At 39.9% G+C, this 27633-nt stretch overlaps 2 protein-coding genes across 4 annotated transcripts; one reads left to right on the top strand and one right to left on the bottom strand.

Moving 5' to 3' along the window:
• The first annotated feature begins 2117 nt into the window (after positions 1 to 2117).
• Positions 2118 to 18275, top strand: plcd1a (phospholipase C, delta 1a). Of its 3 annotated transcripts, XM_028569738.1 has the most exons (15): positions 3750 to 3979; positions 7055 to 7213; positions 10979 to 11207; positions 11330 to 11459; positions 11580 to 11808; positions 11912 to 12113; positions 12998 to 13142; positions 13237 to 13389; positions 14301 to 14450; positions 14610 to 14766; positions 14857 to 14973; positions 15090 to 15268; positions 16641 to 16776; positions 16906 to 17055; positions 17411 to 18275. In XM_028569738.1, exons 1-15 carry the CDS (start codon positions 3874 to 3876, stop codon positions 17500 to 17502), a joined length of 2334 nt encoding a protein of 777 aa, XP_028425539.1. In that variant the 5' UTR covers positions 3750 to 3873; the 3' UTR covers positions 17503 to 18275. The 3 variants fall into 3 exon arrangements, with proteins under 3 accessions (XP_028425540.1, XP_028425539.1, XP_028425538.1); XM_028569739.1 differs by lacking the exons at positions 3750 to 3979; positions 16641 to 16776; positions 16906 to 17055; positions 17411 to 18275 and adding an exon at positions 2118 to 2288 and having other exon boundaries at positions 15090 to 16340; XM_028569737.1 differs by lacking the exons at positions 16641 to 16776; positions 16906 to 17055; positions 17411 to 18275 and having other exon boundaries at positions 15090 to 16340.
• Positions 18276 to 18424: 149 nt separating this feature from the next.
• vill (villin-like) lies at positions 18425 to 27356 on the bottom strand. The gene is made up of 18 exons (XM_028569429.1): positions 27277 to 27356; positions 26956 to 27144; positions 26411 to 26519; positions 25982 to 26092; positions 25114 to 25319; positions 24928 to 25006; positions 24736 to 24834; positions 24399 to 24552; positions 24048 to 24148; positions 23786 to 23923; positions 23551 to 23709; positions 23062 to 23241; positions 22787 to 22932; positions 22194 to 22338; positions 20256 to 20448; positions 19881 to 19945; positions 19349 to 19684; positions 18425 to 18716 (listed from the first exon to the last, which is right to left on the bottom strand). The coding sequence occupies exons 1-18, from the start codon at positions 27354 to 27356 to the stop codon at positions 18603 to 18605; spliced, it is 2604 nt and encodes an 867-aa protein (XP_028425230.1). The 3' UTR covers positions 18425 to 18602.
• Between the last annotated feature and the right edge of the window lie 277 nt (positions 27357 to 27633).

Raw genomic sequence — 27633 nt, 5'->3', positions numbered from 1 at the left:
AAATAGTTCAAAGATTATAATGCTTTATTTATTTTGATTGATTGATTGATTTATTATCATTCAACTCCTCACTTAAAGTGACAAAACTTAAACTCTTGCTTTTTAGATAAGGTTTTTCCAAGTTGAAACTGACAAACACATGCTACACTGACTTAATGAACAAAGATGGTTTAATTTAATTTAATTAGGATGATTTCAAGTGTTTCCTGATTTTTGCAGCATTTTGTGACTCACAGCTGACACACTGAACCAGACTACCTCATGAGACCAAATGCAACATATTTATCAAACAATCACATCCGCATACTGAACGTCATGAGGTGTGACATTGTTTCTGTTGCATATGTGACTTATTTTCCAAGAAGCTACCAAGAAAGAATAGCTGGCTGCCCTTGTACAATGCAAAAGTAAAAACAGGTACTGAAGGAAATGGTTTCTATCAATTGTGTCATGCAAAGTATTTTCAAAGCATTACAGAGTATTTTTGCTCAATGCATAAACACTGTTTTACCTACTACTACTACTTTAAAGTACCCTATACCATATTAGTCATACCAACAACAATAACAACAAAAAGTAACCTCTCTAACAATTCGCCAGTGGCCAGAAAGAGCACCTTTGTGTTCACAAGGGATGGGCTAGGCATGATAACCAACACTTGTTTACTTAGCTTTGATTTGTTGCTTTAGCACGTATTTCTGTGGAATCAACTCTGTGCTGAAATGTCTTAAATGACTGATGCCTTTAGCTGCTGTCAGTAGGCCTACTTTGTGTCCCTAGTGTAAGACCTTACAATAATGATGTTGATGGTGTGATTTGATGTGGAGTGATAATACTCTCAACATTAACTGTGCAGTGTAAAAAGGTATGTGGCACACCTAACTATAAATGGCAGGCCTATACCACACCAGGGCAACACCCTACATACGATCATGTGGTTTCCATTTGGAGGACTTGTCAGACCGGTGTAAGAGCCGGCTGGGCTGGTAATAACTGCAACCAAAAACTTTGTGGGTTGGCTCAAAGGGTGGGGGGGGGACACTCTGGATCTCTCCTGAAGGACAAACAGACTAGTTTTATGGCTGTGATAACTACTATACTGTAATATATCCGACATTACTCTAAAACAGAAGAGGACTTTAGCCCAACGTATGGTGATTTATTTTGACTGGAACCAGAATGGATATAAATGGCACACCTGGGAAATATGGTGAGTTGGTGTGTGGAGGCTCACAGATTCACTATATTGCCTATTTAATTCTACTGCTACCTGTAAGAGCTCACCTTTTGAAGTGTTTTACATCCAGGGTGAAGTGGAAATATTCAATTCTTGTATGAAATAGGAGTTTTTGTGACATTGTTTTTAGCTCTGTATCAAACTGTAACCAAGAAGTTTAAAAAAAAAAAAAGACCAAAAGGCTATGTCAGATATGACTATGACTATGACTATTTTTTTGGTTTTAGTGCCCAGATGGGGGTCAGATAAACACTAATTGTGTCCTTACAGAAAATTTGTCAGCCAGATTTTCAGAGTGGGGGTGGAAGTTTTGTTTTCTTTTGCCGGGACAATATCACTTTTAACACAGTAGGAGAATACCAAACACATGCAGGTTTAATTTATGATCACAGCCAGAACGCTTGCAAATGATTAAACATGTTTTTAGAGGATAATGGTAAATGTATATCCACCATGGGATGGCACTATAGCTAATTAGGATCAGGATTATTCAAGATTTTAGTCTTTAGGGGGTCTCTATGGAATGCCGTTTCATTCAATATTAAATAAATGAATAAATACATAAATAAATTAATAAATACATGAATAAAACATGCCTTTGAAATAAATCATGAAATAAATAAATGAGGCAATAAATGCATAAATAATAATATAGATAATAAAGGTTTACTTATTTCATGGTACTTTTATTTCATAAGTCCATGTTTATTTATTTCAAGAGATTTTTATTTCATAAATCCACATTTATTTATTTCCGTGGACATTTATTTCCTAATGCCACATTTATTGATTTCCCTCTCTATTTATTTCCAGTTCTTATATGCAAATCAGGGGGCGTGGCTATCTCTCACATTCAGAACAGAACCGTGGTAAAAAAAGGCTGGCGAAGTGAGAGTGCAGACATAATTGAAGACATCGGTGGGCTCCGAGATAGCATGCTATCATTAGCAGATCAAATTGATCAACATAGTTGATAATAGACATCACAGATCTTTTTTTATAAAGACAATGCCAGAAAAGAGAAGACATGGAGGAGTGCCTGGAGTGGAAGGTAGATACTAGCTTAATAAACACGCGATTGTTCTGTAAAGTACTTGTATAGACAATATAATCTGAGTCGGGCAGCAAGACGCTCCGCTTCTGAGACACTCCCAGTGTGGTATGGTATGGCGCGTGGCGGAGGAGACGGAACAAAACCGAAAGCTGTGACCCATCAGAAACTGTGACTGCAGAGGGCGCTGCTGCACATCGTCTTCCCTTGCGTGGTAGACAATGGAGGGTGAAGAAGAGCCTCTATGCAAACGGCGTAAACATACATCCACGGGTACAAGCTGTATGATTATTCACTTAAACTTAAAATAATCATATTCTACTGTAAAAAAAAGAAAGAACTAAATATTTGATGGACCAACACATTGGGTAAATTGTCAGAATATGTGAGCCCACTGTAACTCCTTAATTAATGAGTCAAACTTCAAAATATTGTTTTCTGGAGCTTTAGATATTTGCAATAAACCAAAATTAAACACTTTACTATTGTAAAAATAATTATTTACAAAAATAAAAACTTTACACTTTTAAAAATTATAACTATTTATAAAATAAAATTTTAATTACTATTAAAATAGCCTACAATAAAATATGGTGACCTCTGAGGTACTGGCTCTGTGATGACTCCAAATAAAAAAACATGTGTTCAGATTAGTGTGAAGGGATGACAAAACTACCTCAAACAATATTTTGAAGTTTGACTCATTAATTAAGCAGAACAGTGGGGTCACATATTTTGACAAGTTACGTGTTGGTCCATCAAATATTTAGTTCTTTCTTTTCTTTACAGTAGAATATGATTATTTTTTAAGTTTTAAATGTAGGTCTAGTATAGGTTTTATTTTTTTATGTAACTCATGCATGCAGTCACAAAGAAATACATGTTTAGAAACATTTCAGAGAAAATGTACCTTCATATATTTTATTTACTTTCAGATAAACATATGTTACTAGGCCTATGCCTGAGGTGGTTAATATGGTCACCAGCGGTTTACTCTTTCTCCTTAGGAAGCAATAACATACCGTAAATAATCATACAGCTTGCACCATGGATGTATTGGCTTGCACCCGTGAATTCATGTTTACGCCGAGGCTCCTCTTGTCTACCGTGCGCGGGCAGACGATGTGCAGCAGCGCCCTCTGCGGTCACAGTTTGATGGGTCACAGCTTTCGGTGCAACATCTGAACGCAGCAGGAAAGCAGCACAGACGTGCCCAGTGGAAAATCGGGACTCCTCAATCCTGAAAGGAACTAGGCTATCTGGTCGAGTATTTTTCTAAAATCCCTAAAAATCATTGGAGCACATCAGAGGAGTTCAAACTAACTGATATTCAGATGTTTTAAAACTAATAAGAAGGCTAAATGACAGACCTCTCCCCCAAAGTCCTCACCACAGCTGGCCAGTCACCGCTGCAGGGTATAATAATACTACACTATATAACAGAGCAGTAGCCTAGACGATTAGACCCGCCCCATGAGGTGGGGAACTATGTGCTGGTGGCTGCTTATTCTCCTCCACACCGAGCCCACATTAAACATCGACTGGATGATGCAGGTTTTTACTGTAAAAAAGCAAGTTTTCCACTATGTATTGTGTAGGCCTACTTAAACGCCCAGAAAGGACAACATCGGAGGAACAGGCTTTTCAGGAACATGTGAAAAAAGTTGCGCAAGAGAATGGAAAACTGCTAGGTAAGTTCCTTAAAGGTGCAAATGTGTCTGAGCTTGACGCGGAGCAGAATGACGCTCTGATTATTTTTGCAAACACAGGCAGGCGCGTATGGCAAAATTTTTTTTTAAATGTAATAGCTAGACTGGATATTTATCGCAGATATCCGTTATTCAATTGTTCCTAGTAAAAAAGAAAAAAATGACATTCTTCCTTTCAGATATCTACAACGTCATTCTTTCTAGGACAAATGACGTCACTTTTACTAATCATGTGTATGGGGCTTTCAATTGTATATATCCACAACGTCATCCTTAATATCCAGAATGAACATTCAAGATATTTGTAATAGAATTCATACTAGGAACAACTCCAATTTCAGATAACTACAATCCAATTGTTACTAGTTATTAGTTACTTCTGAATTTTAATTTCAGAAATCCAAAAAGCATTCAGACATCTATAATGTAATTTGGAATATCTAAAATACATTTTGACTAGTAAAAATACAATGAATGACAGATATCTACAATGAGAATTGTTGATTCATTTTGGATATCTGAAATTAAAATCATGACTAGTAGCATAAAATTTAGATTGAGTTCTTCCTAGTGAGAATTCTATTGCACATATCTAGAATGTAAGGAAGAATGGCATTGTGGATACAACACATAACGTGAGCTTTGGAAGATCTTAATCTTGTCAACAGAAACTCCCACTGACCACTGATAACCTTTAAGCATAGCATGCTAGGCCTACCTTTCTGTCTTTCAAAAAAGGGACAAACACAGGAAGGTGTTTCAACCCCAAAAAGAGCAGAATGAGCAGAGGGGAAATCCTTTGTGGTGTTTTATCTTGTCATTATGTGCCTCTTATTTTGTTTCATTGAAAACATTGTAGCTGCATATGGTGCATGATTTATTAGTCATTGTCAAAAGGGGACAGCAGAGCAATAAAATGCAAACTGTTATAAAGCTTTACTGAGCAAATAGTACATGACTACAGTCATTGAGTGGCTTTTATAAAACAATATATGAGGGTTATTGTTCCATTCAGAAGATTTAATATAGTAACAACCTGTTGCATCTTGTTTGTTTTGCTTAACAAAACAAAAATGTGACTTTTGGAGCATCTATTTCCACAGATCTCAAACAAGTTATCTTCTTGCTGGTAAAACAAACACTCAGACTCCCTCTCAAGTTGTGTGAGTCACGCGTCAGGCATTTTAACTTAATTCTTGCCATCTTCTTGCCCCAGCTTGCCCCAGCTTGTCTCACATGGTGTAGGCAGCCACCTGAAAGTGATTACTCTGCAAAAAAAATAAAAAATAGAAAGAAAGAAAAAAAAGTAAAAGATAAATCATCTGTTTCTTATAAACTCCCTTCAAATGCACAGTATGACTCAAGTTTGGGACATGGGAAGTTTGTTGCTGTGTGGGTATGTGGGTAACTTCTTCACGGTAAAGTAGATAACACTACAAGCTTGGGGAGTTAACTCCCCGAGATAAAGCCTGACTGAGCCGACGCGGTTTGGAAGCTCTCGAACCGGTTTGCCCATTCCTCCTCCCAGCCTGCAGAGAGGCCAGAGGCTGTGGTGCAATCTGGGGGAAAAATGTATGTAATGTTGTGGTCCTGCCCACAATCCTGACACAATCCCAGCTGAGTTGTAGTAAATGTGTCCTCAAATGCTCTTTTGCTTACTGAGAGGACAATCATACACATTTTTACTGCTTCTTTCTTATCATATTTAACAAACATTGTTAAGTTTGGGTGATGCATGAAAGCTGTGTGCAAAGTTCAGTCCCTTCCACATACACTGACTAACACCAATACCTCACATCTGCACAGATGGAAAACAAATAAACTAATCATCTTGCCAACATTGTCCTGTAAGCCTATTGTGGCTTCCTACAGATGTAACACACCGTTCCCCATAAAACCTTAATCAGCCAATTACTTCACCTGAATGATAAACCAGAGGCACTGTTGAATGAAACACTGTACTGTACATCCAGACCTGAGTACAGAAGTATGGAGGTAATGTTGGAAACACGACTGTGACAAGATTTACAATCAGCTGACTATACACTTGGATTTCTACCATCAAACTAAAGGGTCTTTTTCATAATAGTACAAAATGAAAAATTTGGAAAATGTCCACTATAGGAATCAAGAAATGTCAGTCCTGAAACCCCACAGAAATACAACTCTGCTGGCTTTCCTTGGTAAGCACCAGGTGTAATAGCCAAACCAAGTTATAAAGGGACATATAGTCTATGCTTAAAGGGCCATGCCACTAATTTTACACATAAGGGTCAATTTACTAGAGGAGTACTAGCCTGTAAAAAAACAGAATAATCACAGTATCATCTCTTCTATGGCTCTGGAGGGAGATTTCTAAATTCTTAAAACAAAATAACCCTCATGATGTTATCAGGCTTATTTCAGCTGGGCTTGGAGACTATAAATGTATAACTACAAGTCTGCTACCAGAGCTCATATCTGTATTTGGCAAATTGTCAAGTTATCACATGTTATATATGTTCTGAAATAATTAAAGTTCAAACTAAAGTTTTAATTTTGTGTGTTTTATGTTTAGATAAGATTCAACTGCTCTGGTGTTGTGATCTAAATCTTTAAAATAAACACTCTGTCAACACTTTCCCTCTGTCCTGTGAGTACATTTGGATTTGATTAAATGTAACACAACTCAAAACTATGACAATCGCTTCAGTGTCTTGGCCTTGGGACTTTGATTAAATAGCCTTTGTACCTGTGTTACAAAGTGGAGGCAAACAAAAAGATGCTATTGGTGGATTATGGGAAAAGTAGGCGCAGCACTTTTGGAGCTTGGCCCATAAAAGTGCTGCTATGACTTTGACTGTTCTTGTTTTAATCTTTATCTTATCTTTCCACAACTTAATGGAAGTTCATTCATAACAAAATGAAATGACAAACCTGACAAACATTTCAGAAGTGTGTTGTAAACATACTAGCACATTTTTTCCCTTAACAATATCATAGAGACACCCCTTGCCAGCGCATCTAACATTATATAGGTACATTATAATTGATAAGATTTGTGTATGTCCTCTGCAGGTTTGGAGGGAGATCCAGATTTACAGTTTCTGTTGGATGGCGGGGAGCTGGTCAAGGTTCGTAGGGGCAACTGGAAGAAGAGTCGCTTCTTCAAACTGCAGGAAGACTGCAAGACACTGTGGCAAGAGTCCCACAAATTAATCAAGCGAAACCAGACTTGTGAGTGTCATCTTCTACTGGGTTGCTTGCATATGTGTGTTTGCATAATTCTTTTTTTGTGTGTGTATGATACACAAAAAGAGAAGTTCTATAAAATCCTTCAGTTCATCCCACTGTCTTTTGAGATGTACATCTGTCTCCAATTATTCTGTGAACTCAGAGTTCTCCTTTCAGTTCTCAACAATAACTTATTGCAAACACACCCCTCTAATCCCAATGTTACTGCCAGAATATATGAAAAAGATAAATCATCTGTTTCTTATAAACTCCCTTCAAATGCACAGTGTGACTTGAGTTTGCAACATGGGAAGTTTTGTGCTGTTCTCTTTACAGAACGTAAAGCATGTGGGTAACTTCTTCACTGTAAAGTAGATAACACGAAAAAGGAGAGGACAAACAAGTAGAAGCTGGGGCAGCTTGTAGTGGTAGCCTGACTGACCAGAGTATGGTTTAGAAGCTCTTGAATCGGTTTGCCCATTCCTTCTCCCAGTCGGCAGAGAGGCCAGAGGCTGTGGTGCGATCACGGGGAAAAATGTATGTAATGTTGTGGTGAAATGGAAACAATTCACACACAAACTGCAGTGTGGCCAAAGGCATACTGGAAAATACAAGTGTGCCGATGTGTTTGTATGTGTAAGAGAGAGAGATTATCTGCATGTACACTTCCTCTGGGCCTCTGGTAGCTCAAATCTCCCTCCCATCCCGGCGGCGGCTGCTGCGGCAGACCTGATAACCTCTGCACCGAGTCTGAGCCTTGAACAAACACTGGAAGACAGATCACAAAACCTTATACTCCCCATACAAGCACAGTAGATACACACACAGAGGTGATATTGAGTGATGCTGCCCGGTGCAAAGCAGTTTTTTTTTTAACACAGCCAAACTGGCTTAGAGATGGGCCATTAGTTCGCTACATTTCCTTGTTTACGGAAATATTGTTTTATTGCTTTCCTGTGGGCTTTAGCAAGCAACAAATCAGCTCTAAAGTGCTTTAGCATAAGGTAAGTGAGTGTGGGAGGACAGTACCTTTTGTTTTTAATCCCTTTTTGAATGAGATTCATCTGCTGCTCTACTGAAGCAGATGTTGTTTCAGTGCTATGGACACATGTCTATGTAGTGCCTGTAAATCATCCATACTCTGTAACTGTAAGTGACAAAAATGCCCTCCATTCTGGGTCACTTCTCATCAGTCCCAATAGAGATAGACTGGAAAGCTTTGGTTCTCTTTTTTCCCACACTCGGTGACAAACACGCAGACACACACATGCACATACACATTGTCAGGGTCACATGAGGTGGATGTCAGGCTCTGCACTATACTGTAAATATGACACACTTATCTCATTAGACACTTCCCTCATATTGCTGCCAGTCTGCTATTTGTTGCAGAGATAAAGGTGAAAAACATTTGCACACTTATCAGCTCAGAATTTTACTAAACAATATTCCCAGGCTCATATTCAAACATCTAACAGGTTTGGTAAGTAGGTGGTTATTGTTTTGCATGCCAATCCACAAAATGTATTATGTGTATGATAATTTGCAGCTGTTAATTTCCCATCTCAACCTCAAGCGAGATATAAACCCTAAGGTCAAGTTTAGAGTCACACACTGTCCATGGCTAACAGCACCCTCTTCACTGCAAAAGAGTTTTAGAAAACAGCTGGTTAAACTTTGCACTTGCACAATAATCGTATTGTTTGAAATTTCATCTGGTATTCAAGCAATGTCGTAGGGGCACAGATGACATGACTTGGACATTGTGGAAGATGGGATTCTCTGAAAATTATGCAAATTCACAACCCCAAAGTCCTCTCCAGTGGTCTGTTCTGCTGGGGATAATGTTCATGATGATGATTAAACAAAAACACACACTCTTCTGGTGAGTGCCTCCAAGGTATTTGGTTCATCCAGCAGTCAGCTGAGTGTACACCGCCAAGCCTTGGGTGTGTTTCTCCACACCGCCCCTTCACTATTGTGTTTTTCTCTCCAAGTAGTCTGACCTTTAGATTCATCCTGGATGATACTGGAACAATGGTCACTCTTTATTAGACTCTCCAGCCTTGGGTGTAAAGGGGTGGGAACACTGTGATTGTAACCTAGCTTTAACATATAGTCTCTTAGCTAAGCCTCTGGTCTTTGGTGTTTTGTTACAAGGGCGGTTGTTGCCATTTAGCGAGATTACATCATGCGTGGCCATGCATGCTCTTCCGTACATTAAGCTGCTCAACAACAGAGCAGGACCCCAATTTATGCCTGACAACAAGCTGTGTGTTCAAAGACCTTCAGTATCTTTGTGTCTGATACATATTTTTATCCAAGAAATGTCGACCACGGTACTTAATGTGTTGCCCATGTGTGAGGCATGGAGATCAAGGGAGGCCAGATTGCATCATACTGTTGTTAAGTGCAGTTATCAAATCTCCATGGAATGGGTGTAGGTTGCCAAAGAATCGAAATGCGCAGCAGACAACAACAAAATGTCTGAGAGACCATCTCTTAAAAGTAAAATGTCCAAAAATTAAACAAGATTTAGGCTCAATCTACTGTTGTAACGGAACATGTTTGGTAGCTATGTGCTGGATATTTAGGAAGAAAGAATTATGTTGGACAAGTTCAAGACAATCTCACCACACACCGGATTTCTATCTAGTATTCTTAATTTCTGAATAAGAGAAGAGATTTGTTTTGGAGCAACAAACACATTTGGCATTCATCTTCTTTGGGAAGAGAAATATTCTCAGTTGTTCCTGACTATATAAATTAGCTGCAATAATCAATATTTTTGTTGATTATTTGATGATCAACTTTAATCATCTAAACTATGACAAGTGTGCAACTGGTTTTCTCTTCTGATTAATGGCTGAATAACAGGAAATGAATTACCAGATTATCTAATTATCCAGACGTTTTGGTATGTTCTAAATGACAATACAATGCTAGTAATTGTTTCTCAAAAATGTAAATATAATATAATATAAATATAAGTGTTATATTTAAATTATGTACATTACATTTTGTGGGTTATTTTTGTTGTTGTAATCCAAATTTACAGATAGAGACTTGACTCCAAACCATAAGGGGATGTCGTACGTCAACCTCAATTTTGGAATTGATAAATTATTTGAATATTGGCAATTACAATTGTATGTTGAAGTATTGCTTACTGTTGTTTAGACTTCTCTCTGAGTGCATTGGCTTACACACTACAAACTCCAGTTATTCACAAACAAACCCATGGAGATGCCTCAAAGCCCAAATTTCTAACAAAGCCAATCTGTGCATGCTCTTCCGTATATTAAGCTGCTCAACGTTCAGTATCTTTGTGTCTGATACATATTTTTATCCAGGAAATGTCGACCATGGTACTTTATGTGTTGCCCATGTGTTAGGCGCGGATAACAACGGAGGCCAGATTGCATCATAAAGTGCACCAAGTGCAGTTATCAAATCTCCATGAAATGTGTTTGGGTTGCCAAATAATCTAAATGTGCAGCAGACAACAACAAAATGTCTGAGAGACCATCTCTTAAAAGTAAAATGTCCAAAAAGTAAAAAGTAAACAAGATTCAGGCTTAATCTACTGTTGTAATGGAACATGTTTAGTACCTATGTGTTGGATATTTAGGAAGAAAGAATTCTGTTGGACAAGTTCAAGACAATCTCACCACACGCCGGATCTCTATCTAGTATTTTTAAACCAACCCTTGACGACGCCTGAAGAGCCCAAATTTCTAACAAAGCCCATCCTCTCTCTCCAAACAGTCTCCCTCGATGACATTGATTCAGTGCGCATGGGCCTTCAGTCGCAGGGGGATGATAAACCCACAGACCCCAGTGTTGAAGAGCGGTGCTTCTCCATCATCTTCAAGGGCCGCAAGAAAACTCTCGACCTGATGGCAGCCAATGTGTCAGAGGCAAAACAGTGGGTCAGCGGCCTGGACAAGATCATCAGCAATATGCACAACCTCAGCCCCCAGCAGAATAGCGAGCAGTATCCTTTGATTGAGAAATGCTTTTTCTGTTGAGCGTCTTGAGATGTGTGCGTTTTGCAGTCCCAGATTTGTTTGTTTTTTCTTACTGAGCTCAAATATAATCCTTAAATCTAAATACCAGTTGGATTTTCAACTGCATGCGAAAAGCAGACAAGAATAAGGACAACAAGATGAACCTAAAAGAGGTGAAGCACTTCCTCAGAGAGCTCAACATTGAAGTGGACGACACTTATGCAGCAGAAATTTTCAAGGTGAGTCTCAATGAGCCATTGCTACCTGCAGATCAAAATATTATCCATAAAAATGTGTAGTTCTTCAAACTTAAAATCTATCGTGTCGTTCATTGTTTTATCATGTCTTGTGTTGTATAGGAATGTGACACCTCAAATTCAGGCACCCTGGAGGGCTCAGAGATCAAGCTCTTCTATGACAGGCTGACACACCGGGAGGAGATAAATGTGATTTATGGGAATTACGCTAAAACAGAGGGTCAGATGAGCGCCACAGATCTGCTGACCTTCCTGTTGAATGAGCAGAGGGAGCAGGCATCCATGGAGGACGCTGTCAAGCTGATTGAAAAATACGAGGTGGATGGGACAGGTAGGACTAAGTCTCCAGTACTCTCAATACACAGTACGGAGAGACAGACACATTCCGAATATCGTATCATAATCATCACGTCTGTCTGTCCTCTGTCCACCAGCAAAGCAGAATGAGCGCATGACCAAAGATGGCTTCCTGATGTACATGCACCAGGAGGACGGCTCCATCCTCAACCCGGCCCACAAACCTGTGTATCAGGACATGCACCAGCCCCTCAACCATTACTTCATCTCCTCGTCGCACAACACATACCTGATGGAAGACCAACTCAAAGGACCTAGCAGCACAGAAGCCTACATAAAGTAACTACTTTTACCAGCCACTACTTTTTACATAAAAGCAGATTGACAGAGTATTTTGCATGTGGATTTTGTTGGACATGCACATAAATTCAGTTTGCTCCTGCTCCCTCGCTTTTTCATACTAGGTATTAAGTTGGCTACATAATTCTGTTGAAAAAACAAAATCAAATACCAATAGTACAGCGATAGTCTATATTCTCAACGTTCCACTTCTGGGATTGCTGCGGTGCCGCAGGTAATTCCGCCGGATGCATGTATTTTTGCCGATGTCCATTTCCTGCCGCTTTCTTTGTGTTGGAATTTTAAACTCTGGTTGATTCATGAGGACTATGGTTAACTGCTCCTCAGATCTCTGCAGGGTAAATTGAGACAGCTAGGTAGACTGTCTGTCCAATCTGACTAAAACAACTTTTGAACGTACACTTTCCATCAAAACAAGTTCCTTCCCGAGGCTATTTTGCAGCGGCACGGTGGCTCTGTGTGGAGCTTAACGCTGCCCATGACAATTGTGATTGTTTTTAAAAAATGGCAATAAACCAGAGCACATTCTCTCTCTCATCCCGGATTGCTATGTGGACTAGCCAGAGCCTTCTCCGCAGCGTGTGGAGACTATACAAGACTATACCAGCGATAACCAGTGAGATGAATGAGCATGATGAAACCAAAATGATGCACACTAGTGTCTTGAGGCTTGTGTATGTCCACCCCAATTGTTCCAGGGCCTTTAAAAAGTACTACTTTAGGAGCAGAGACTTTTTAGGGAGCAGGAACTATGGCCTATGACACTAGCTCCTTTGGTCGAAATGCAGGTAAACATCCTGGAAACATTTCTGCAGTGATGCCAGTGGTGTGCAGGTTTTCCTAAAGGTTTTCTTTCCTTGCAGAGCACTGATGAAGAGCTGTCGCTGTGTGGAGCTGGACTGTTGGGATGGGGCAAACGGCGAGCCTGTCATTTACCACGGCCACACACTAACATCCAAAGTGCTCTTCAAAGATGTCATCAAAGCCATCAAAGAATACGCCTTCAAAGTATGTGACATATTGATGATTTCTATCCCTTCTCAATAAGACAATTATGGAAAGCTTCGCCTTCATGGAATAATTGCTTCCTTTGTTTCTCCAGACATCAGAGTACCCAGTGATCCTGTCCCTGGAGAACCACTGCACCATAGAGCAACAAAAGCTCATGGCCCATTACTTAAAGTCCATCCTGGGTGATGCTTTGGTCACAAAGCCTCTGGGCAACAACATGCCCACACACTTCCCCTCACCTGAGGTGTGTTAATCTCAGTTTACTGATTCCTTAATGTAACATTCATTGGAGCCTTAAATAAACATCAAAGAGAGACTGCACCTACAAATAACACCTCTTTAGTTAATGAACTACTTCACTTTCCTGTTTAGTTTAAAGTGTCTATTAGATTTGTCTGGGAAAGGAAGCCGATGAGATGAAAGTAGAACCCATCCTCAATATGTGAGCACCAAATTAGACCACTAGCACATAATCAAAACAGCCTCAATCTCACACCTCTGCTCCTCCTCCATGGGTTGATAATGTGGGTACACAAGATCTTGAGTTTTGCATTTGATTATCTCACCTAAGTGAGGGCTTAGAGATAAGTTGTTTATTAACTAATAAGTTATCACAAGATCCGACTGTGAGGCTCGGCAGCGTGTGAGAAAACACCTTGTTTGATAAGAGATGTTGTTGGCATGTGAATAGGGGCTGGTGGTTTGTCTAGGTGTGCATTTGATAATTTTAAGCATTATATTCATTTTGTTTTCTACTATAAACTGAGTTCATAGTTTATTGTCAATTCCCCCATATCTTTCCTCCTTTAGACAATACGTGACTGTGACAGAAGATGAACTGAAAAAGTCCTCAGTGCTAGAAGAGACACAAATGGAGGATATAGCATGTCAAATACATTTTTTTAGTGACATTCCCAAGCCCTGTTTAAATGTAGCACCCATGGGATGAATGCCTTTGGCATTGTCAGCCTCAAAGGAAACTATAATTATGCAGTACACAATATTTTCCTCGCTGTCATTGGCTTCTAAGAGGGTGTGACCAGCAGTAATCAACATGCTTTTTTTTACCATTCAAAAATAAGAATATGCTTCCCTGCATTCAGCCATTACGTGGCACATTAAACTTATAAACACATATTGTCTGTTTCTGTGCAGGAGCTGAAGGGGAGGTTCCTCGTCAAGGGAAAGCGATTGAACAAACTGAATGCTGCCGTCAACAATCAAAGCACCGTAGAGGAAGGCACTGTGTCTGATGAGGATGAGGCTGCAGAATGTAAGCAGAACAGCACAAAAGGCCAAACAAAGGTGTGCCAAGTGTTTGATACTAATTAAATATATATGTATATATATATATATATATATATATATATATATATATATATATATATATATTTTTTATATATTTTTAAATATCCTTTTTGAATGAGCAGAAAAAAACTGAGCCACAATCCCGTCTCCTTTTAGAAATCCACAATCAAACTTGCCAAAGCACTCTCTGACACCGTCGTCTACTGCAAAAGCGTCCATTTTAATGGCTTTGAACACTCCAAGGCGAGCCACGCCTTCTATGAAATGTCGTCCATGAAGGAGACTAAAGCTTTGCACCTGGCTGAGACTTCAGGTAAACATCATATCTTACTAACCTTACTGACATGTTCCAGTTGATTATGATTTGTCATGATCCGAGTATGGAAATTGTGTTTTCTTGTAGCTACTGCCTTCATCCATCACAACATGGACAAACTCAGTAGGATCTACCCTGCTGGCTCCAGAACTGACTCCTCCAACTATAACCCAGTGCCCCTGTGGAACGTTGGCTGCCAGATAGGTAGGCCTACACTCACATTACTATATGCAGAAATCCAGCCATTCATATATTAAGTGTTACTGTTATATTAAGAGCGAATGGTTTCACTCATTTCTTTCTCTGATTTGTTTTTTTAGTGGCATTGAACTTTCAGACCCCCCACAAGGAAATGCACATAAACCAGGGTCGGTTTCTGCCAAACGGTTTTTGTGGCTACATCCTGAAACCTGAATTTCAGAGAGACATGTCCTCTCAGTTTAATCCCAGAACACTTATTGAAGGGCCCTGGCTAAATAAGAAGACCTTCCATGTCATGGTGAGTAATACAGAAGGTCTTAAGCCATGTTTCTACTGTATGGCCCGGCTCCGCTCGACTCAACTCACTTTTTTGGTAGCACTCCTTTTCTCTCTTTGTTTTACACTGTGGAAAGTATCCCCTCAGTGTAGGATGGATTCTCAGCTGATCGCCATAGCGACGCCGCACTGCTGCAACATCATCTTCGACGCGACTCTTGCGGAATATTTTCAGCGGCAGCTAAATAGAAGAACATCTGTACATCGTATTGACCATGACATAGTTTTGTGGGCTTCCATTTTAAAAAAATCTGGGTTGAGCGAATACATAAATTGCAGTCACTGTGATGGTAGCTTGGATAAATTTAAAAACAGCGTGTCTGTGCAGGATGTCCCGTGTAGCGCAAGGTACTGTTCTCTCTCACCAATCAGTGGTCTGCAGTGTTTTAACTCCACCTTTTAGTATCGGCTCAGCTCGCTTGGAACCTTGACTGAGGTGGTACCAAAAACAGGTACTGTCCACAACTTTTGCTAATGGAAAACAAAAAATGGTAAATGGTTAATGGTCTTGCATTGATATAGAGTATCAACTTTCTAGTCTTCCAACCACTCAAAGCACTACACTACAGGCCACATTCACCCCATTCACCTACACATTCATACACTGATGACAGAGGCTGCCATCAAAGGTGCCAATCTGCTCATCAGGATCTAATCTGATCATTCGCACAGCGATGATACAGCCTTCGGGAGCAATTTGGGGTTCAGTATCTCGCCCAAGGACACTTCGACATGCAGACTGGAGGAGCCGGGGATTAGTGGACGACCCGTTTTACCTTCTGAGCCACAGTGGTCGAGTGAGTCCAGTCGAGCCATACAATGCAGTGGAAAAGTAGCATTAGTTAGAGGTAATGGTACCCTGTGGAGTTTTCTTTTAAACAAACAAAGGCAATTTCCTGTCGACGAGCTGAGCAGCAGGAAATCTTTGTAGACATGTACTGTTTATTGTGTCCCCCTTGTGCTATTGCACATCCAAACAAAGCAGGGACCCACAGATATAACTCCACAGGGTATGTTCAATTTTGTATTTGAATTTGTATTGTAAATACTTGCACAATCCAAACAAAGCAGGGGTCCCACAGATATAACCCCAAGGACCACATGAGTAGCCCTCAGGCCTGTTCTAAAAATGAAAGTTTAATATTGATATTATCGGTTTACCCACCTTGTTAAGTCATTGTTGATAATTATTGGGTATGTTCAATTTTGTATTTTAATCATTTGTATTGTAAATAAAATCTCTTTGTTTTTCAGAAGAGTGTATCAAACTGGTAGCCCTAATGACTTTTCATGTCTTGTAGAGATGATTTTATTTTCCATATTTGTACGGATAGGTGATCTCAGCTCAGCAGTTACCTAAACTCAAGAAGGGCAAACACGACCCCATCGTTGACCCTCTGGTGAAAGTGGAGATCTATGGCGTCCCAGCAGACAATGCCAGCAAGGAGACACACCACATTAATAACAATGGTGAGCATACCGCATATACACATACACAGATATGGACACACCCAGCAGAGCAAATGTCACACACTTTGGCAGAAAATTTATATATATATTAGCGAGTTGAACCAGCTGAACAACAATCCATCCTTGCAGGGTTTAACCCAACGTGGAACGAGAGATTCACGTTTGACATCAACGTCCCAGAGCTGGCCATGCTGCGGTTATTGGTGGAGGACCATGATGCAGCATCCGCCAATGATTTCATTGGGCAGTACTGTCTACCGCTCACCAGTATAAAGAACGGTAAGAGAGTCCAAAACAGCACAAAGCACTGAACTGGAGAAAGCAAGATGAATTTTCTGTCGAAAGATATTGAACTTAGAGGGTGATGGATGAATTATCACATGACAAAGAGGAGTTTACTGTCACAACAGCAAGGTAAACTACAAAGACAGAAATATCAAGAACTATTTGATAACTGTCAAGTTATGTATGGTTCACACTTCAGCTCTTTGCCCAAACTTGAAAAAGGCCTATTCAAGGACTGAAGGACAGAAGGGACAACTCAAATATCTTCTTTTTGTGTTCCATATAATTTATGAAGTGTTTTTGACTCTAATTTGCTGACAGAGCTAAAACCCACTTCCTTTTTTTCCAGGCTATCGCCACGTGCCGCTGCTCACCAAGAGAGGTGCCGTCATCTACTCTGCCGGACTCTTTGTGCATCTCATGCTCATGGATGCAGTGTAAGCTCGCCTTTGGAAAAGCCTTCACGCCAGCAACAGCGTTTATTTTTTTAAAACTCTAAAGGAATTTGTCCAGTTTGAAAGCTTAATTTACCTCTGATCAAATATTTAATGGAGAGAGGAAAAAAGAACGTCTGTCATCTGGTGGTGCTGACTCACCGTTGTCTGCCTAACACTTTCCTGTCGTATAATTTTAGCTTTCTTCAAATAAAGTTGAATGTGAGCTCCTGTGTGGTAGCAATAAATGGAAATGCGAATGAAAGAGCAGTGTGGGATATTAACTGTATTTGCCATATTGGGGAAAAGTATAATAATTAGAGGAGTAAGGTGTGAATTTCAGCTTAAGATATTTTTTATATAGTATTTACGTTTTTACAGATTTCTTTACAGGTTTTATATTTCCCTTCGGGATCATACAAATCATGCTCATGGAAACAATGTATTTGTCAAGAAGCACAACAAGCACCTAACTGTTTCTTAGTTTTAATGTCGTAATGATGTTGAGAGAGTCACACATGTCTGTGTTCAGGTGTCTATTCATTTTGTATGCCCTGCAGAACGGACTGCTCCAAAATGTTTTTCAATGTTTTCATTTTTGTAACATACTTTATACTTCCTTTTGACTACTGATTGAGCATGAGCATACTGTATCAAGAAATTAACTACCATATATGAACATGATCTTAACATATTGAACCTTAGTTTAAATTATCAAGTATTTCCTGTTAAACAAATCTTACTATCTCTCAAATAAAACAAGCCGAGTCCCTGATTGAAGGTTTTGTGTGTTTATTCATGATTTAAGTGATTCAGCCAATGACCATAATATCTTGAGAAAACTTGATCATGGTGTGATCAGCGTAAAACATTGAAAAATATAAATATAAAGCATAACATTTGAAAATAGTCCTAGTGTAAGTCATGATATCAGTTTCTTTTAAATCACAATCATATTATTAAGCTAATTCTAGTAGACATTTTAATGACTTTAACTCTATTGCTGTGAAATGATCAAGGCCTCTACCAATTCCATATTTCAGCTAGCAGCTAAAATGCTACCTTTGTTTTAAAGGTTTGACAACTACTTCATGTAATCCAACTTTTTCAGAAAAGTCCTGATTTTTTCTTCATGTCACTCTGCCTCCACTTTGGCAGGCGCATGAAGTCTGAGCGACTCGTTCCGAGCAGGTTCTCAAAATCCGCATCAGACAGGTAGTCCTGAAATCAGAGCAGAGGGGAGGACCAGGATAGAAAACAGTCAGGCTGACCTCTACTGTACACACTGTGTTATAACATCAGGCTACACACACTTATTATAACATGCTTAGTACCTCCCACTGAATCACATCATCTTTACAGCCATGGAAGGATTGTGAAACAACAGGGACAGACTTAGAAAAGGCCCTTCCTTACATAGGGGTGGGGGGACAGGGTCTCAGGTTGTTTTGTGTCACTATGTGTCTCTTTGTAGTTATTTAGTGTCTTCTTGTAATCATTTTGTGTCTCTTTGTAGTTATTTTGTGTCTCCTTGTAGTCATTTTGTGTTGTTTTTTTGTCATTTTGTGTCTCCTTGGCATCATTTTGGGACTATTTGCAGTCATTGTATGTCTCTCTGTAGTTGTTTTGTGTCTCTTTGTAGTTATTTTTTGTCTCCTTGGAGTACTTTTGTGTCTCCTTGAAATCATTTTGGATCAGTAGCACATAACATAATCAGGACATCCCTTCTTTCATCTGAGCTGTGACTTTCCAACAAGAAGGCACATTCACTAAGCCATCCACGCTTGCAGCAATCACACCTAGCACATAATGACTTCCATGTTTTTGCAACAGATCCATAATACTGCACCCACCTCTCTCTGGCTGGGGTCCACCCCCTGCGGCAGATCACTGGGAGACTTGTTGACGAGGAGCTCTGGGTCCAGATACATCCCAGAGCCTCCAGCAGAGGGGGACACAGTGCCACCAGCGGGGGATGATGGAGTGTAGCTAGAAGAGGGGGACTGGGTCATGGACGCAGAAGACTGAGCTCTCTGTGTGGACGGGCTGGTGGGAGTAGAGGGTCTGGGGGACAGATCACCTCCGTGGAACCTATAGACTGGAGGGGAGCTTGTGGGGCCTCCTGGAGCCCTGTTACCACCTCCACTAACCCCAACAGGACTTTTATTGAGATCAGTGTTGTTCAGATCCTGCAGACGTAGGACATGGTTGAGTGAAATCCTATTTTTGGTTTTACATGACATTTGGGAGAAAATATCCCAAATGTAAACATTTACAGATTAGTAAAAGTGTCATTGAACACATTACACATTAGTCGTTATTACATTTGTGATATTAGTACATTTAGTCAATTAATGAAAGGATTAGTGTCAACCAATCACTTACAACAGTGATCTGTGAGAGAGATGCTGGATCACTCAGCTTTTTTTTCATTTCCTCATAAGAGTTGCCTCCCTGTAGAGAAGATTGAGTGAACCAGGATAAAAAAAAAAAAACACGTAAGCATGCAGGGTTGTCTTCATCTTCAAACAATCCATAAATCATCCACATGTGACTGTAGGTTCTTTCTAATTTTTGAAATGATTCTTTCACACGTGATATTTGTTTCTCTTTTCAATCATCTGTGTTGATGTAATGGAAAATTACAGTCATAGAATACTATGACATTGATTTGTAATTTGTAATTGTTTAATCATGCTGCATTACTGTATCAAACATAATATAGTGCCGCTCACGGAGATCAAAGAGCATATAACAAACTCACGCTCCACTTATGAGGATCCCATGCATTGAACCAGCCAGTGAAGGTGGGCGGTTCGTATCCCTGTTTGACAATGATTTTGGGTGTGTCGGGGTCGCGGCCTGCTGGGTGGGTCCTCAGATATTCTTGTGCACTTTTCCATGCCTCCTTGGTCTCATACTCGTTGGCTGAGTTTCCAACCCACAAGAAAATCTGAAAAGATTAGAAGAAAGAAGAAAAAGAGAGATGAATCCCTTCCAGAGCACTGTAACATGTAATCAAGTAAGCTAACTGTTCAGTACAGTATTGAGGTACTTTACTTGAGTATTTCAATTATTTTATTTGACTTTTTAGACAAAATCCCCTTGTAGGGGACTGACAGCATTTTCTCCCCTGGCAACTTGGTAAGCTATTTTCATTATTACAAAAATAAGGAACATTTTAAACACTTCTGTAGTCTATTACACTGAACAAACACTTTCACCAAAGGCAACAGGTCACAAAAGGTTATACATCTAAAAAAAGCATCTTTTATGCTATGAAGTTGAAAATACAAAATAAATAGATTAGAATAGACTAATACAAAATAAAACTTGTGCATTAGGAGGAGTTTTGATTGGCACATCTGATGCAGTCAAATGTGCGTTAGCAAGTTTGATGTGTTTCCACACTACAATGGTGGAGCAACGCCGACACATCCTTGTCATACATGGGACCAGAAAGGTACATTTCCACTTCTAAAAATCGTTGAAGGAAAAAGATTATATTTTTTTTAATCTGAACATTAACCCATATGAAGGACATGTTAAAGAAAGAGAGAAAGACATATAGTGCCATCTCAGCATGTTTTTATGCCTGAATAAAAGACATTTTTCACCCCCTAAAATGTCAGGCCCTGTCACAGACAAATTTCTAAATGTTAGAAAGTTGACTTTCTTTGACACAAATAGCATTTTCTTATTGATCACATGTCCCTGATTGTATCTGACATGGTTTTGTAACTCATATAAGAAATATGTGACTTTGTGGTTAATTTTAGTGGATGGTAAGCACAGAATAACTGCCAGCTACTCATATGATTGTAAAAAATCTTCCTTTACATCCCAGATTTTTACAAATATGCAATAGTGGATATATATACCCCCGCCTTCATGTACACATTTAAAGAGATTCATTCATGAAAAATTTCTTAAATAGTCCATTTTTATATCATAATGTGATGTGTGACAGGACTGACTGTAACAGGACTAACCGTGACGTGACAGGACTGACTTTATGGATTTTGTTGATGCAGGAAAATCTATGTTTTATGTTCTTTAATTAAGTTTTAGTAAGTATTCCTATTTGGAATTATTATTATTTTAATGTTAATGTTATGAGACTAACATGGTCATGTTCAGCCAATATAATATAATATGATATATAAAATACTGTCACACAGGGCCGTGACCAGCCGTGACAGGGCCTGATGTGACGGGGCTTGACAGTCGGCCATTTTCACTGCCATTACTTAGCATGCTAGCTTCCTAGCATCAAAACTGTTAGCTTGTAAGCAAGGCATTTCAGTAACATTTTTAGACATGTTTTGGTTTTCCAAAACTTTCAGTGTTTTCTAGGATATTTTAGTGTGACAGCATATGACCCTTGAGCTCGTTCTCCCCTCAAAAAAACATGCAAAAACAAGCTTTAAATCATAAAAGTGAAGTTTTTAAGAGAAACAAATTGCATAAAATGTACCAAATATTGGTCACTGGTGGACTGGGGCAGCCCCACCCCACCATGCCACCATTATTCGGGGGGAAAAGCCACCACATAAATGCCCTATTTGATGCCCCTATGGTAGATAAAATAGTGCTCTGTAGGGTTTCCTTCCAGTGAAGAAGACATGATGCAGTGCCATAAAAGCTGCCTTAAAACTTTGTACATGCTGGTGCCCTCAGTCCACCACTGCCTCTCACCTCCTCCCAGGTGTCCAGCAGCATGACATCTTCTTCGTCCAAGTCGCTCTGGGCGAAGTCTTCCACCTCGGTCATTCTGAACTGACCTGTCTGGTTGGAGCATTCAAACAGCCGGGGACTGTGGGGAGGCTCCTCCCTCTGCAGTCTGAAACAACACAGAGCTCACACAACTGTATAATCTGCTGTGTGTGTGTGTGTGTGTGTGTGTGTGTGTGTGTGTGTGTGTGTGTGTGTGTGTGTGTGTGTGCGTGTGGACTATATTTCAGATGACATTGGGCATATTCCACTGACCTTGATAAGAAAATAATCCATGCCGATTTAAATGTGAGCTTATTATTGTTTCAAAATATGATTAAAGCGCATTTTGGACATTTTGGATGTTGTTATTGTTATTTTGTTGCTTTTTATGATATAATATAGAGTAAAAAGAAAATATGTAGAGAACAACAAGGCCTGGGTGAATGATTTAATATCTGGTTGCTGAAGTATCATTAAGCAAGAAACCCAACCAGTCCAATTTCTCTTGAGATTGCTATAATATCACAAAAAAAAGCCTGATTCAAAAGTGTGATATTGCTGCTGTCTGTGTTTACCTCTTGTCACTGGCATAGGGAGCCTTTCCTCCCACAGCTACCCAGAATTCAGCTGGCTCCTGGCCCTCCATCACCACCTGCTTGTCCTGTTTGGACAGCACATCAGACATCGCTCTCCCCATCACCCTCTCATCCCCGCTGCAGCCCTGGAGACAGACAGAAGCCCACATTAAGCAAACACAGATTTGTGTGAAAATGCAAACACACAAACACAATTCATGTTTTCATGTGAGGCTTTTTCAGCTTGTAATTGTGTTCCATAACAAAGCGTGTACCTTTCCATACCACAGGTAGATTATATGGTCGGTCTTCAGCAGGAAAACATCGTTGGTGTTGAGAGACGAGGCCCGTGCCAGCACTTCAGTGGCCTTGGTGTTCAGCTCATTAGTCCCTCTGACCTGGAAGAGCCTGGCACCTCCGTCAGGGGCGACCACGCCAGGTCGGCCTGTACCACCCTAAAGACACACCCACACACACACACACACACACACACACACACACACACACACACACACACACACACACACACACACACACACACACACACACACACACACACACAACATGCATGCAGTAATATAGGAGAGACAATGTAGGATTCATGATTTATTATGTCTTGATCACTTTTGAGAAGCATTTTCTTACTGCAGTCATTATTCATCCAGCCTTCTACTACAATTGCACACACAGCCAAGATAAAGGATTAAAAAGATGAAGCATTTTTACTCCATCAAAAAATAAATATTCAGTGTGAAAAATCGCACCTCAAAGATGACGAGTTTGCCTTTGAAAATAGCAAGGAAATGGCGAGGCTCTTTTCCCATGACCACCCTAACCTGGACCGGGGCTCCATTGTACTTGTTATCAATATTGACAGCCTGGTAGGCGCAGGCTGTGATCTCATCTTTAGTGGCATGACGGCCCTGGTGTAAGAATAAAATCAAGTTAATACAGAATAGCTGTTGGCTTTTTAAAAAAAAAATATTCCTACATACTGACCTGCCACATGTAGAGTATATACTGCTTCTGGTTTGATCTTTGATATGTGTACAGCACCAAGTAGCAGTCTCCTCCATAAAACTGTCCATAAGTATTTGGATTTACTTCTGCCAGCTCCAAGTTCTCAATACGCCACACCTGACAAAAAGTAAAATGTTTTAGCATTCTTCCCTCTCATGATGCAGATCAGCTCTGTCATTGAAGCTGAAGTCTGTCTCCCTCTTTGTGTTTGTGTGTATTTTGGCAGACAAAGTTTCCTCACCTTAACATCTCCAGAGGCGTCATCCACCATGCGCTGCTGTGCTGCCAGTTCAGGACGTGCGTGGAGCTCCATTGTATCAAACTTTACTTGGTCTACCTTTGCTGTATGGAAACCCGAAGTGTTTGGTATCAAACAAGTAAATAAGACATTTAAAAAAAAGTATGAATTATATACAAACAAAATATATATCTCATAATTAAATTGTAGAAGAATTTTGTTATATAAAAACTGCTAAAATTAAATAAAAATGAACTACAATTAGCTATATTATTGTGAAAAGAAGCAGGATAAAAATGTTTACTTTTAAAGCTATCCGACCCAGATTAATTAAAGGTTATGTATTTCTGTTACCTATCTTTCCCATGCTGTAGGTGGTACCAAAACCCTGAGTTTGCCCTCTATCTCTCCAGGATTTGAACAAGTGCTTGAACATTGCTGACTCTCCTCCCTCGGTCATCACATTCACATTGGTGCTGGATGGGTAGTTCTTGGCTTTGATGTAGCCCTGGTAGAAAAGATGATAAATTATTACCATTTCATTTGGTGATCCGCGCATAAAAGAACCGTGATATTGAATAATTATACAGTTTGATATATAGAAAATCTTTTAAGAGTGATTTATGTAGAGTAAGTATAGCTCTAGCTGCATTTCTTACTGTACATATGTACATTGAGTTATTTAACTCACCACTGCCCTGTTAAGGGCTTCTTGCCGCTCTTCCTTGGAGGACAGTTTTCCTTTCCACACCATCACATTAGAGCCTCTCTGGTCCACGATGTAACAGTCCTGACAGTGAGAGAGAAAGAAACAATGAACAATGAGACAGGGCCCATAATAACAGTCTCTAAGGAACATATTCAAAGGATGAAAGAGAATTACAGAGGAGTGCAGCAGATCTTGTGTTAGAGGCTGCGTGGCCACTTCTTGAACCACTAGGTTCCCGCTATTTTCAAAAACGCTGAGGGGAAACACAAGCAAAAACATGAGTGTTTGATTTTATTAAATGCCTGAAATATTGAGTTAATGTTGCAGCAATGATGCAATGGACCAAGAAAAAGTCCTTACTGGTAGAGTCTGACATTGGTGTTTTGGACCTGGTCAGGTTCGTCATCAGGAATGGCCTCCTTCAGCTGCCCAGTTCTTGGGCCGAGCACCGCCATCATGACTTTCATGAGCTCTGGAGAGGCCTGCTCATCTCTGCCCTCCACCAGACCAATCTGAGCTCGACCTCCTCTCTCTCTGTCCCGGATGTCCTGAGCCAACAAGATGGCCTTCAGAAAAAGGAGAGGGGAGAGAAGATATGTATGAGGTCAATGTGTTTGCAAAAACCTGGCTCAAATGTTGTTTTGAGTTATTTAGCTTTGTACTATTTTACCATGAAAATGCACTTTTTTTGTTAATTGTCTCAGACTTCACAAGAAATCCCCAATATGGAAAGTTTGATTTTATTATCAAGACTTTTCCTACAAATAAATCAAAATCATATATTTGTTGCTAAATAAAGCTACGTACAGCTCCTAAATTTCATTGTCTGTAATGGGGATTATCTTCAGTTGTGAGGTTCTTGTAATTTACTTGTGTACTTTTATTTAATGCTACTTCAAACTTCTACTCCACTACATTTATATGACGGCTATTGTAGCTACTTTGCAGGTTCCGATTTTACATGCAGAACATATGATCATTTTCTAAAAAATGATTTCTTATTAAGAATTTAAAATATACTCCACCTCGACCAACATGCTACTTACGTGTTAGTACACCAATAATAAGAATCCTTTTGCTACCTAAAGTATATTTTGTTACTTATACTTTTGTACTTTTACTTAAGTAAACATTTAAATGCAGAACTTACACTATACCTTTTACTTAAGTAAACATCCTGAGTACTTCTTCCACATCTGCTCTACAACCAATCAGAGTGGAGGTTTACCTTGAGCTTTTCTCTCCTGTTGCTCTGGGGGCCGTTCCACTGCACTATGGCTTTCCCCATATCCAGCAGGAATATATCTCCGTTGTTAAAGCTGTTCCATGACACCTCCACCTGCACACATGCACACAAACTTTAACAGGATGGCAAGTTATCCACCTTTATTCAAATGGACAGTACATGCTGTCATAAAACCAATAAAAAAACGTTCTGAGAAACAAATGTTGTAAGCCATGGAACATTTTATTCAAATAACACACGGTCATAGCACTCCTCAGGCAATTAACACCTACTTTGACAGCTATGGCAACAAGCACGCCATCATTTGTTTAAGAGGGAGTGTCAACGCCCCTTGGAGCGTGGCTGTGTGAAGCCTGTGATAGCTCCAGTGGGAGGTACAGGGAAATCCTGTCATCGCCCTTTATATTATACCTCTGTCGCGGTGACATGCTTCCTCCCTTTGACATGTAGCAGTCGCAGGACGTTGTAGACATTTGTGTCAACATGATGAAAACCTGAGGCCACTCCACCCTTCTTGTAGCTGTGGAGAGATCAGCACATTACCAAAGTTCAAGCGTCATAAAACTGAAGCACACACATGAATGGGAGTTATCACAAAAGCACCTGAGTGCATTTCTTGTTTTGTTAATATTGAAGTTTAACCTCAATGTTACATAACCTTGAAGCAGAAATACAATGAAAACTCATAGGTTAATAAACTGCGAGAGACGAAACTGCTTTTCTTTGCTAAGCCTCAACAAAACAAGTTTAATTTGTGTTGTAATGATTTCATGCAGAGGGATTACTGTTGTAGGCCATGCTTAGGAAGATTACAGCACAAGTGTGTGTTTGTGTGTGTGTGTGTGTGTGTGTGTGTGTGTGTCTCTCTCTCTCTTTCTCTTTCTCTTTCTCTCTCTCCCTCTTTCTTTATTTGGTCACCACCCCCTTCTAAGTCACACACCAGCCCTTTGACTTACATGAGGCCATTTTTGAAGTAGCTCCTGAACAGCGGTGACTCATTACCCTGCACCTCCCTGTGCTGGACCGGACTCCCACCCAGGTGCTCGTCCAGCTTGGTGACGTAGATGGCTGCTGCACCTTGCTCATCCTGAGAGGAAGAGTTCCCTATCCAGTAGTGGATGTCAGCCGACTGGCTTGAGCCCTTGCTTTGATTTATCTGGTAAAAAAACACAGAAGATCCAAGACTCACGCTTGCACACATACGATCAAGGCATGCTTAAATCACGTGCACTTCATTAGTGTTGTTGAGCCTCTTGGGAAAATAGCCAGTATTGCACTCACTCACATAAATTACAATGTAACAATCTCCCTCAAAAAAGTTACCAAAGCCTTGGGCTGGAACAGACACCATCTGCATGTTCTAAATGAGAAAATAACAAAAACATGTTTCAGGTGTCAGTACATGACAGGTAATGTCCACATAGACAGTAATATGATAATTGTTCAAGGGCTGACTTACATTGATGGTCCATATCTGCAGGCCTGGCTGTCTGTTGACATTTCTAAATGTGTCTTGATTGTCATCATTCATCATTCTGCTGAACTGAAACAAACACACATGTGAAGCAAGAGACAGGAGGATTGCCATTGTGTTTAATGATTTATCTTATGCTAAAGAAATATAAATATTTACA

This window comes from Perca flavescens, chromosome 22, assembly GCF_004354835.1.
Source record: "Perca flavescens isolate YP-PL-M2 chromosome 22, PFLA_1.0, whole genome shotgun sequence".
In the NCBI taxonomy this organism is placed as follows: domain Eukaryota; kingdom Metazoa; phylum Chordata; class Actinopteri; order Perciformes; family Percidae; genus Perca; species Perca flavescens.
Note: the sequence above shows the minus strand (reverse complement) of the source record. Positions and strands in the feature narration are given on the sequence as shown.

Bases quoted from the DNA above. Each gene is read 5' to 3' on its own strand.
- plcd1a (XM_028569737.1), top strand. From the start codon at position 3,874: ATGTATTGTGTAGGCCTACTTAAACGCCCAGAAAGGACAACATCGGAG. The intron at 7,214-10,978 runs GTGAGTGTCATC...CTCTCCAAACAG, and splicing joins AATCAAGCGAAACCAGACTT to TCTCCCTCGATGACATTGAT. The intron at 14,451-14,609 runs GTGTGCCAAGTG...GTCTCCTTTTAG, and splicing joins GCACAAAAGGCCAAACAAAG to AAATCCACAATCAAACTTGC.
- vill (XM_028569429.1), bottom strand. From the start codon at position 27,356: ATGCAGATGGTGTCTGTTCCAGCCCAAGGCTTTGGTAACTTTTTTGAG. The intron at 20,449-22,193 runs GTGAGAGGCAGT...TAATCTTTTCAG, and splicing joins TGCTGGACACCTGGGAGGAG to ATTTTCTTGTGGGTTGGAAA. The intron at 19,946-20,255 runs GTTTGTTATATG...CTCTACAGGGAG, and splicing joins TCCTCATAAGTGGAGCGTGA to GCAACTCTTATGAGGAAATG.